At 59.7% G+C, this 11,254-nt stretch overlaps 1 protein-coding gene across 2 annotated transcripts; it reads right to left on the bottom strand.

Moving 5' to 3' along the window:
• Positions 1-4,740: 4,740 nt before the first annotated feature.
• TRAF4 (TNF receptor associated factor 4) lies at positions 4,741-10,577 on the bottom strand. Of its 2 annotated transcripts, XM_032707552.1 has the most exons (7): positions 10,397-10,577; positions 7,535-7,586; positions 7,122-7,226; positions 6,885-7,046; positions 6,401-6,562; positions 6,172-6,327; positions 4,746-5,810 (listed from the first exon to the last, which is right to left on the bottom strand). In XM_032707552.1, exons 1-7 carry the CDS (start codon positions 10,537-10,539, stop codon positions 5,178-5,180), a joined length of 1,413 nt encoding a protein of 470 aa, XP_032563443.1. In that variant the 5' UTR covers positions 10,540-10,577; the 3' UTR covers positions 4,746-5,177. The 2 variants fall into 2 exon arrangements, with proteins under 2 accessions (XP_032563442.1, XP_032563443.1); XM_032707551.1 differs by lacking the exon at positions 10,397-10,577 and having other exon boundaries at positions 4,741-5,810; positions 7,535-9,196.
• Positions 10,578-11,254: the final 677 nt, after the last annotated feature.

Below are 11,254 nucleotides of genomic sequence, written 5' to 3'. Positions count from 1 at the left end.
AGTGGGAGTGTGTGGGGCTTACATGGCCTTGGAGCCACAGGGTCCCAAAGGGAATTTGGGGAGGGATCTCCATGGGTTTCTTGGGTAGGAATGCATCAGGCGAAGCCTGGCTGCCCTATCTAATAAGCATCAGGAAGGTCTGGGACAACAGAAGAGATGAAAGAATCTCAGAGCCAGAAAGGTGCTGAAATAATGATTAAAATAGAAGAGAAGGAGTGGAGGAGGGGGATTAAGTCCTTAAAAGGTGAGTTTGGATATTTTTGATGGCTGTGAGAGTTGAGGCTATCTCATACCCCGAAGTTCTGGGTTTTTTTGATGGTGGGAAAGGTCTTGTGTGGCTGCTCCAAAAGCTGGGCTAGAAGCGACTGCCCTGCCAAGTGCTGACCAAACAGTTTGTATAACAAACTCATTATTTACGTAATCCTAAATACAAAATTTTAAGGGGGTTTGTAGCACTTGCAGACCCCTTCTGGAAAAGAGGCTGTGAGGGCTTTTTTTCCCCTTTCCCATGATCATATATCATTTAATCTACACTTTCATCTCCCAGAAGGACACAACTCAAACCCCATCTCCTGCACTCGCCACAAACCTGCGCATCAAAATCCATCTGATGCCAAACTAAAACTTTTCCCACTGTTCCCAGTGTTCCCCAGATACTATGGATATTTGGTTTCCACATGCCTTTCACAGAATTTGGGCTAAACCTGTCAGCTTAGCCCAGCTAAACTGATCTGGGAAGAGCTGTTTACCCACAAATGCTGACACATCCTGCTCCAGCATCCAGAAACGCTGAGAGCAGCTGCTCCATCCATTGGAGCTTCAGGATCCTCCTCTCCTTTGACTTGGAGTTTCTTCGGTATCTGGTTTCTTCATCCATCCCCCTAACAGGAAGAATCCTTTCTGCAAGGAGTTTTTAGGAGACTTTCTCATCATCTCTGCAGCCAGTTGGACCTGTTGACTGGAGCAAAAATCTGTGGACAATGAGCCAGCAGGGACTTGGTGTGAGCAGCTGCTGCTTCCGCTGAGGATTCACCTACAGCCACAGCCGAGCTGGAGGCTTCAAGTAAGATCCGGCCTTTTAAAACTTCTTCTTTAGGGCCAAGTATTCCAAAAATTTTGACCCAAGTTGGGCTACACCCCGATGTTCTTTGAGAGCACCAGCAGCTCTGTCATCTCGTGATGAGGCTGTTTAGAAAGGAACAATGCTGTGGATGCTGCAAAAAAAATCAGAGCTGGAAAATGTCCTGCTCAGTGTACGGTCCTGGGGGGTCCCAGGGGTGGAGGAGCCAAAGGAAAGGGTCATGTTGCTGTCAGCTCCTCAGGTCTGAGCTGGAGGAGCACGTGTTGGACATATTCCAGCAAGAGCCGCCTTTCGGGTGCTCCTCAGTGCTCAGTAGAGCCAAATTGCAATGAAATTACTGGAGTATTTTATCTGCTTAGTTTCAGTTAATTTCAAAGCAATTGGGTACAGCCCATTGACTCTGCTGGGGTGGCTGCAAGCCTGAGAAATGCACTGACATTGAAGTGAAATAGCACCAAAAACCTGCTGTAAATCCTTGTAAACCTTTGCTGCCCTCAAACCCCTCAGTCCTGGGGGGGCAAAGGGCTGGAGAGGGAGGGAACCTGGACCGGTCTTTAATAAAGGATGTTCAAAGCAAATTTGACTCACATTTTTGTCCCTATACTGTATCAATGTCTGGTTTTGCTGCCTTGGTGAAGAGGCCTCAAGGATCAGCACAAATCGAGGCTCTATGGTGTGAGCAGGTGAAGCGGTTTTGCCAAAAATCCTCCCTGTCTGCATCCCAAAGGTGTCAAAAAGATTTGATGGTTAGTTAGATAAGGGCATCTCCACTGTGGTTGGGGTCTTAGACAAGCAAAAGTCCAACCTCTGCCCTCCAGGTGGGGTCTCCCTCAATATTTGGGGTATTTAATATGGTTTTCCCCTCTGGCTTGAGCACCTTTTGAAATACCTTCACGAATAAACCTTCAAACCAACAAGTTTCCAGGAAGTTTATTTTAAACTCGATACATGAGGCTAAATTTAGTAGCAAATCAATTTGTCTTCCTCTCCTCCTTGAGCATTAAGAGCATCTCCTCCTCCCGCTCTGCAGCCCAGGCTTTGATGGGGATTCGCTCCCCCGTTCCCTGGGAACACATGAAGGTTAAGAGGTGCTCGAAGATCAGGCTGACATTTCCAGACGTGCCCAGGTACGTGGAGCTGGAGTGCGGTGCCCACCGGGGTCTGTGCCAGCGCTGCCAGAGCGGCACCCAACGGCAAATCCCACAGTTATGGCTGGAGATGGAAGGAAAAGGGAAAAATCAACCCCCAAAAAACCCTGGAGGGTTGGAAGTAGGTCCATGAGGTGGGAGCCCCGAGCTCCTGGGTTTGGTTTTGTCCTCCTTGGCTTCCTGGCACTGGGCTTTCCCTGAGCTAATCCAGGAGCTGCTGCCCAGGCTTCCTCCAGCATTGCTTCCCATGGCAGCCGGAACTTTCAGTTATTAAATAATACATGGAATTTTATTTTATTTTATTTATTTTAAGGTAAATGGTGTGACACAAGGGGCTGCCAGTACCCTACATGTGGCCTGGCAGGAGGGACAGGGCAGACCCTGTAGTCTGTGTGTGCACATGTGGATATGTATATATATATATATATATATATACGCACAAATAAAAATATATAAATAAAATTAACGTAATAAATACAAAATATAAAAATAGGAATATAAAATAAAATAATAAAATTTATGAATAGGTATCAAAGATGAATAAAATGTATAATAAACGTAAAATATATGTAACTAGATAAATAAAATTTATATAATATAAAAGTTATATAATATAAAATTTATATAATATAAAAGTTATAAATACTGACACATTCTATAATGCCATTGTATTTATATAGTTATATGTAATTTATTACATAATATTAATATAATATATTAACATGGTATTATATAATATAATACATAACGTATTAACATTTTAAAATATTTTAAACGTATTATATATCAAATGTATATGTTAACGATGAAATAAAATATAAGCATAAAATACATAAGAAGAAAACGTATATGATTAATATACATTATAAGACTATAAATCTCTATAAACACTATGTCATACGGATGCTCCCCTCCCCTTCCCTTCCCCTCGCTCATCGCTCGGTCCCCGCGGTGCAACCTCCGGTACCGGAGCGGCTCCTGCACTCACCGCGCGGCGGAGCCACCGAGCCGAGCACGGGGCACCGGGACGGGCTGGAACTGAGCACTGGGATGGACTGGAACTGGGCACCAGTATAGGCTGATATGGGCACCGGGATGGGCTGGAACTGGGCACCAGTATGGGCGGATACTGGGCACCAGGACAGACTGGAACTAGGCACTGGGATGGGCTGGAACTGGATACAGGGATGAGCTGGCACTGGGCACCAGTTTGGGTTGGCACTGGGCAGTAATATAGGGATAGCACTGGGCACCAGTACAGCCTGATACTGGGCACCAGTTTGGGCTGGCAGTGGGCACCAATGTGGGCTGATACTGGGCACCAGAAAGGGCTGGCATTGAGCACCAGTTTGGGCTGGCACCCAGCAGTGGACACTGATACAGGGATGGCACTGGGCACCACTACGGGCTGATACTGGGCACCAGAATGGGCTGGCGGAGGACTGGCAATAGCCACCAGTTTGGTCTGGCACTGGGCACCAATACAGGCTAGCATGGGTCACCAGTACGGGCTGGCATGGGCCATCAATTTGAGCTGGCACCAGTATGGGCACTGGGCACCAGTAAGGGCTGGCACTGAACACCAGTACAGGCTGATACTGGGCACCAGTTTGGGCACCATTATGAGAGAACTGTCCATCATTAGGAGTTGGCACTGGGCACCAGTTTGGGCTGGCACTGGGCACCAATACAGGCTGATTATAGGCACCAGTTTGGGCACCAGTACGGGTAAGAACCACCCATGATTATGGGCTGGCACTGGGCAGTGATGTGGGCTCATACTGGGCACCACTATGGGCAAAAACTGGGCACCAGTACAGGCTGGTACTGGGTACCAGCATGGGCAGGAGTATCGTCCAGTTCCCCAGGGTCACACTGCGCTGGGACCTGCCCAGGGGACATTCCCGAGGGGATAACGGTGTGTGGGGACACCCGTCAATGCTGCCCCCCCAGCCCAGCCAGGGCCGCGGGGTGCAGCTAATTAGGGGCTAATTGTGTTAAGCCGGGGCTGCACTAATGCAATTGTGGGATTATCCTGCAGAGACAGCGACCCCCCCATTGTTGCCAGGGTGATTTGGGGGGGTTCAGAGACATGCACCTGGGCCATGATCCAGCCAGACCCCCCCCAGGCCTGCCCTGGTGCCCCCACCCATTGCTCACCCACCCTGCTGGGGATCCTGGCCTTTCCAGGGGCTTTAATTGCCCCAGGGCTAACGAGGGGCTGGTGGGGCTGGGAGGGGGCGTGGGCTCTGCAGGTAAACAGCACCCCGGGGCTGGCGACCCCCCCACCCCCGGCACATCCCCGCTGATGGTGATTACCGAATTAACCGGCTCCATCTGAGCCCGTCTGCTGCCGGGATGTGGGTCAGGGATTACCCCCCTCTGTGCCCCCCAGCCCAGTCCCTGCTCTCCCTGTCCCCTGCACCCACGGCTGCACTGGGAGCACCCTGGTGCTGGGGATGGGGGTCCTGCCATCTCGATCCTGGTAGGCAGAGGAAGGAGGTTCAAGCGGCCATAATAAATACAAGAAAACTTTATTGAAAAAAAAAAGAGGTGGGAAGGGGGCAACGGCCCCGGCTCGGGGAAATAAATAACAACCTGGGGAGCACCAGCTTACAAAATATGGCTCTGGGCAGTGGGGTCCTGCAGGGTCCCCAGTGAGGCTGGTGGGGGCTGCTGGGTGCCCCAGTGAGAGGCTTGGGGGGCCCAGCCCCCCGGCACCCCCGGGCACCTGAGAAAGGGCTGCCCCAGGGGGCAGCTGGGGCTGCCAGAGCATCCCAGCCCCAGCAGGGACATGGGAGCAGCCCCATCCCTGCCTATCCTGAGAACCACCACTGCACCACAGCAGTGTCCCCAAGCCGGGAGCACTGACTGTGGGCAGGGGCTCAGCACCACTTGGGGCACCCCTGGGTGGGCGCCCCACTCACATCCTGTCCCTTCTCAAGGGCTCAGGCCAGGATCTTCTGGGGGATCTCCACCGAGGCTTTGATGAAGATGGCATTATCCCGCACGTAGTTCCGTTTCCTGATGTCCTCGTGGGAGATGAACTTGGGGTAGCCGAAGCCCAGGGTGCTCTCGTCCAGGGAGCTGCGCGAGGCTCCCGGCTTCTGGAAGTTTTTCCAGTTGGGATCGGGATGGAAGGTCTCGGTGATGTGCTGGGGCTTGGAGAGCGAGGGGTCGCTCTGGTCCAGCAGGGAGAAGGTGACGCGGTAGGAGAAGGGCCACTCCAGCAGGTTGTCGTACTCGCCCGGCAGCACGCGGATGTAGACGGAGAGGTGGCTGCTCTCCCCGCTCCCGTTGCCATTGAGGAAAGCCGAGACCTGGAGCTTGTAGCCATACTTGTGGGTGTAGAAGGGGGGGCTGAAGAACTCGTAGTTGCTGCGGGCTTTGGCCTCCTGCAGCTTGCGGGCGTAGTCGGCGATCTTCCAGATGAGGGTCCCGTCGCTGCTCACCGACAGCTCCTCCATGTCGCGCCGCAGCTCCAGGATCTCCTGCCGCTGCCGGCTCACCAGGGCACACACCATGCCCAGGTGTGCCTTGGTGCTCTCCTCCAGGTGCCGACCCATGGCCAGCTTGGGGCACTGTGGGGACAGCGGGATTGTCAGCAGGGACATTGGGAGACGGCATGAGACAGGAGGGAAGGGTGCCATGGAGATGGGGGTGCTGGAGCAGGAATTTGTAGGGACACAAGGGGTGGCTCAGGGACACCTGGTTGGGATGGCATAGGGACACTTGGGTGGCAAAGTGACACGGGGTGAGGCAGGACGAGGATGGGGACACCATGGAGCCACATGGATGGGACAGAAGAGAACCAGCTCAGAGGATGGGACAGATAGGGCAGGAGTGGTGTGGGGATGTTGTGGAGCACAGGCACAATATGGTAGGGAACGACACCCCATACTGAAGGATGCCAAGGCAGGTTGGTCACAGGGACACACTCACCCGGTGCTTGCAGCCAGCCTCCTTGAAGGGGCACAGCAGCATGGCAGTGTTGCAGCTCTCCTTGAGGTGGGTGGGCACATCCTCCCGGGGGATGCTGGGTGTCCCACACTGGTTGGGGCACGGCACAGGGTACCGGGGACATTGGTACTGGTGGTTCTGGGGAGGCAGAGTGGCTGTCAGCCAGGGCTGGGAGCCAGTGGGGTGAGGGTCCCCATCGGCCCCATCTCACCTGGATGGTGTCAAAGACGAACTCCTTGGAGCAGTAGGTGCAGGGCTGGGTGCGCTTGGGGCACTCAGCCAGGGCGTGCTGGGACAGCAGGCGCCGCATCATGCGGGCCCCACACTTGTTCTCGCAGTACACGCTCTCCTGGGGACACGTGCCCTGGTGGCCCTGGGGACCGTGACAGCATCGTCACCCTCTGTCTGCCCTCGCCAGCCAGCCCTGCCAGGGATGGGGCCAAGTGGTGCCCCCATGGCCAGGGGCACAGGGACCAGGAGCCCACATGTCCATGTCCCCACAAGGCTGTTACACTCATGATGTGCCCCCCATCCAGGCTCTGTCCCCATGCCCAGGTTGTATCCTCCATGGTTTCCCTCACAAGGCTGTGTCCCCCATGGCCAGGCTGTTCTTTCCACAGTGTTCCTGCCAGGCCAACCCCGTGGCTGTGTCTCCCATAGTGTCCCCCCCTGCATGGTACTCTCCCATTGCCCACCTCGAAGGCCTCTCCAGTGAAGTCACTGGCACAGAACTCGCACTTGACCCGGCGCTTGGGGCAGCCGTGCTGGACGTGCTCGGGCAGGTCACGGCGGCTCAGTTTGGCGCTGCACCGGTTGGGGCAGGGGATCACGTTGAAGCCACAGGTGCTGAGATGGGCCTGTGAGGCATAGGGATGATGAAGGAGGGCCATGGGACAGAACCTCGACCCTCACCCCATCCTGCCGGACCCTACCTGGAGGTGCTTGATGAGCCCGCTCCAGCGGCAGCCCTCCTCGCTGTGGATGCAGCGGATGGCCAGGCTCAGCACCTGCGCCTCCAGCTCCGGGTCGGGGTAGATCTGGGGGGGTAACACAGCGGCTTGAGCTTCCTGCACCAGGCTGTGGGCACACAGACCCCCAGCACAGCCTGGCTGGGAGCCGTGGGCACTCAGCCCAGGGCCGGATCCCCCACTGGCACAGCAACAAGCACCCTTTGTCGGGAGCGGGTTTCCGCTCCCCGGCCCCGCGGCACAAAGGGCTCTTGCTTCCGCCTGAGTGCCTGTGCCAGCCCGGCGTGGCCGTGCCAGGCGCTGTGTAGAGCCTGGGGACGGCGCCTTGGCGGGGATGTCACCTTGGAGGGAGGTACCCATCCATGTGCCAGGCTCACCTTGGCGTAGTCCAGGGGCAGCTGGTCCTCCGGGCACTTGAAGACACCTTCGCTGCAAGACACAGAAGGGTCAGGATCACTTGGGGATGGGGAAGAGCACCAGTGACACAGCCACAATATCCCATTGGGTCCCCGCCATCCCATCCCAGGACATTGGCACTGTCCCTCCACCGCTGAGCACTCACCCCGTACCAAATCCAGCCGCGACCCTGGGGGAGCTGCGGCTCTAATCCTGCTCCATCTGTCTGAGCTGGGAAATGCTATGGCCAGACACCCCCCCGAAGACAACCCCTGCCCCCCCGGCTGGGCACGGCGGCCCCTGTCCCCAGGGGCCCGGGCCAGCCGCCGCGAGCAGCGTGGCACCATCTGGAGCCCCGGCAGCCCCTCGCCTGCCCCGGCCCCTGGGATTAAGGAGGGTGCCGGCGGCTGGCCAGGATGGGGCCGGTAGGGGACGGGGCTCCCACAGCCCCAGGTGCTGGGGCCCAGGGGAGGTGGGGGAGAGCAACAGCTGGGCACCAGATGTGCAGCCCGGATGTGTGGCCCTGGGGCTCCCGCTCCACAGGAAACGGCCCCATCAGCCATCATGGTGAGCCAGGACAGGGACAGGCAGCCACCCCGGAGGGGTCCCCATCGTGCTGGGCCCCAGGATGGGGTGCTCCTCCAGAAGGCTGTCCCTCAGCTGGGAAGGGCCCTGCTCAGCCCTGAGCTGCGGAGTGGCGGTGTGAGGTAGAGATGGGGATGGAGCCAAAAAGGCAGCCTGGCCTGTGACACCGTTCACCAGGAGCCACCATCACCTCTGGTCCCCAAAACACCATGCCTGGGAACAGGTGAGGGTGTCCACGTGCCATCCCTGATGGACACTGGGGTGGGAGACCACAAGTGCTGCCTACAGGAACACGCAGCAGGGATACACAGGGACCCTGTGGCTCTTGTGTCCCTGGATGAGGTTGCTTTGCCTGCACAGCTCCTGGCCGTCTAATGACCAAGTGCCCTTGGCAGGCGTCGGCGTGGCCTCGACCGGGGCTGCCAAGCGGATGTGAGACCTCGGGACGGAGCCAGCTGTGCTGCCTGGCACACGCTGGCCTGGGATGGCCTGGGCATGGCACTGTCATGTCCCCTGCAGCCACCAGCCCTGTGCTGGGGGTGCAAGTGACCCCCCCAGGAGCCCCAGCTCAATGCCGTGGGATGTGATTCATGCAGGGCACGGCTGCATTCAGCCACGCCACATGTCTGCTCTGTTTACTGCAGGTGGTTCCGTGGGAGTCATCAGGCATCCACCAAGATAAGGTGCCCTAGGACAGGGTCGGGCACCCAGCCCTTTCCAGGGAGCCCGTGGGTGGCATTGCCCAGCAGCTGGTATTGCTTTGGAGCTGGTATCACACCTTTCCGGGGCAGTCAGCCGTGTCTGCACCCTGTGCATGGTGTTGGGGTGCTGGGGCTGGGGGGGAAGTGGGACAATGACCCGAAGCCAGCGCCTAATCCTCGACAAAGCCTCTCCATTCCTCATGCTTGGCCGGGCAGGGAATGTGCTGAGGCAGCACCCAGGAGGACCGTCCTTGCCTCTGACCTTCACGGTGTGTTGGGGTACAGCGAGGTGACAGGGTGGGGAACCCCGGCACCCCCCTCCCGGCACCGCGGCGGGGCTGGACGGCTCAGCCCAAGAGATGCCCAAACCTGATCCGGTGAAAACGGGGGGTGCTCGGTGGGGGGGCCCTGTGTCTGGCTGTCCCGGTAGAACGGAGGTGCCGGTGGAAGGGGTGCGGAGGGGGGCAGGGAGCAGATGCGTTCTGACACGTGCCCCGGGGAACGCCCGGTTTCGTAGAAACTGGCCACAGTGTCTTTGGCTCCCGGGGACCGTCCCGGGCGAAGGTCGCCCCGGCGGGGAAAGGCGCAGCCGGAGGCGGCAGCGGAAACCGGGGCCCAGAGTGACGCTGGTTATCGCCCCGGGGGAGCGCGAGCATCCCCTCGCCGAGCCCTGGGGGGACCCCCGGCACCGCAGCGAGTGCGGCGGCCCCGAACCGGGGCAGCACCGGCCTCGCACGTGCCCCCGGGCTGCCGGTACCGGGGGTCCCAAACCGCGCGGGTGGGAAGAGGCCCCGGCTCCTCGCTCCCAGCGAGCGCACACGGCCGGGTCGGGCTCCCTCCTGGGCGCGGGGGCACCGGGGTGGCCGGACCCCTCAACACACACACACACACACACACACACACACACACACACACACACACACACACACACACCCCGGTCGCTTCCTCCGGCGGGGCCGGGGCAGGAAGGGGTTAAGCTCGAATCTCGAAACTCGCCGCTCCGGGCTTTACCGGGCCCTCTTCTTCCTCCTCCTCCTCACCGAAAGGGGCCACGGGCCGCTGCACCCCGCGGGCGGCTGTCACAGCCTGGGCGCGCCCCGCACCCCCTCCCTGGCTCGGGGCACCACCACGCAACCCGCACCTTTCCCCGGCCCGGGGCATCTTGGGGCGCCCTGCACCTTTCTCGGGGCACCACGCACCCCCGAGCACCCCGCACCTTTTTCCAGGGCACGCCGCAGCCGTTCCCTGGCCCGGGACACCCCTCCCCGGGGCACCCGCATCCCCTCCCGGGCCCGGGACATCCGCACCCCCGTCCTCCCCTCACTCCGGCCCCGCCCGGGGCCCCCCGCACCCCTCTTTGGAACACCCCGCACCCGCGGGCACCGCACCCCCGAGGCCGGCGGCGAATGGGGGGGTGGAAAGCACCCGTCCCCCCCCGGGGTGTGGGACGCCGCATCCGGCGGTGCGGGGACGGGCGGCCAGGGTGCCCCCACGGTGGGAAGGGGTGCGCGGCGCGACGTCAGGTCGGGTCGTCCATGACGTGCTGCGGGGTCTCACCTGAGGAACTCCTGCAGGCAGGTGTCGCAGAAGCGGTGGCCGCAGGTGGAGACGCGGACGGGCTCCCGCATGGGCTTCCCGCAGAGCGGGCACAGCACCCGCCGCCGCGGCCGCTCCAGCAGCTTGTAGTCGTAGCCCGGCATCCCGCCGCCCCGCGCCCGCCGCCGCCCCGCGCCCGCTCGGCTCCGCGCTCCGCGCCCGGCTCCGCCCGGGGGCCGGACGGGGCCGGACGGGGCGGTGGGATCGGCCTGAGCCCGCCCCTGCGCCCCGGGCCGGGGGACGGCACCGCCACCACCTCCCGCCCGCGCCCCGCCTCCCCGCCGCAACGGGGGGGATGGAGCGGTCCTGGCACCCCCGGGGGCTCGGGGAGCATCACACCGGGAACAGACGAGGACTGGGGGAGCGTCACATCGAGGGCAGCCCCTCCAAGGGGCTTGGGGACCATCACGCTGGGGACAGCCACCCTGGGGGCTTGGGGAGCACCCCACCGGGCACAGCCCCCCCAGGTGGTTTGGTACCCACCACGTTGGGAACAGTCATCTCAAGGGCCTGTGACCCACTGCACTGGGGACAGCCACCCCAGGAGGTTGGGGAGCATCAACATCACATCGCACACGGCCACCCTGGGGGCTTGTGCACAACCTGCAGAGCCCCCCCTCAACACTGTAGCCTCCCCTGGCCCAGAGCTGGGCTCCTGGAGCACACACTGTGCTGTCCTCACTAGCCCTGTGTCTCTTTCTTTACTCGGGGGTGCCCCAGGGGTTTCACATTCCTGCAGGCAGCCCGGGGCCACAGTTGGGCCCCTGAGCAAGGCTGGAGGTGAGATACAGCTCCCAAACACACTCCTGCCACAGAGAG

The sequence above is a fragment of the Chiroxiphia lanceolata genome, chromosome 20 (genome assembly GCF_009829145.1).
Source record: "Chiroxiphia lanceolata isolate bChiLan1 chromosome 20, bChiLan1.pri, whole genome shotgun sequence".
In the NCBI taxonomy this organism is placed as follows: domain Eukaryota; kingdom Metazoa; phylum Chordata; class Aves; order Passeriformes; family Pipridae; genus Chiroxiphia; species Chiroxiphia lanceolata.
This window is presented reverse-complemented; position numbering and strand designations above follow the sequence as displayed.

Coding starts and splice junctions, on each gene's coding strand:
- TRAF4 (XM_032707551.1), bottom strand. CDS start 8,119: ATGATGGCTGATGGGGCCGTTTCCTGTGGAGCGGGAGCCCCAGGGCCA. Junction 6,563..6,884: donor TCACTGGAGAGGCCTTCGAG/GTGGGCAATGGG, acceptor CACGGTCCCCAG/GGCCACCAGGGCACGTGTCC. Junction 6,328..6,400: donor TCGTCTTTGACACCATCCAG/GTGAGATGGGGC, acceptor CTGCCTCCCCAG/AACCACCAGTACCAATGTCC.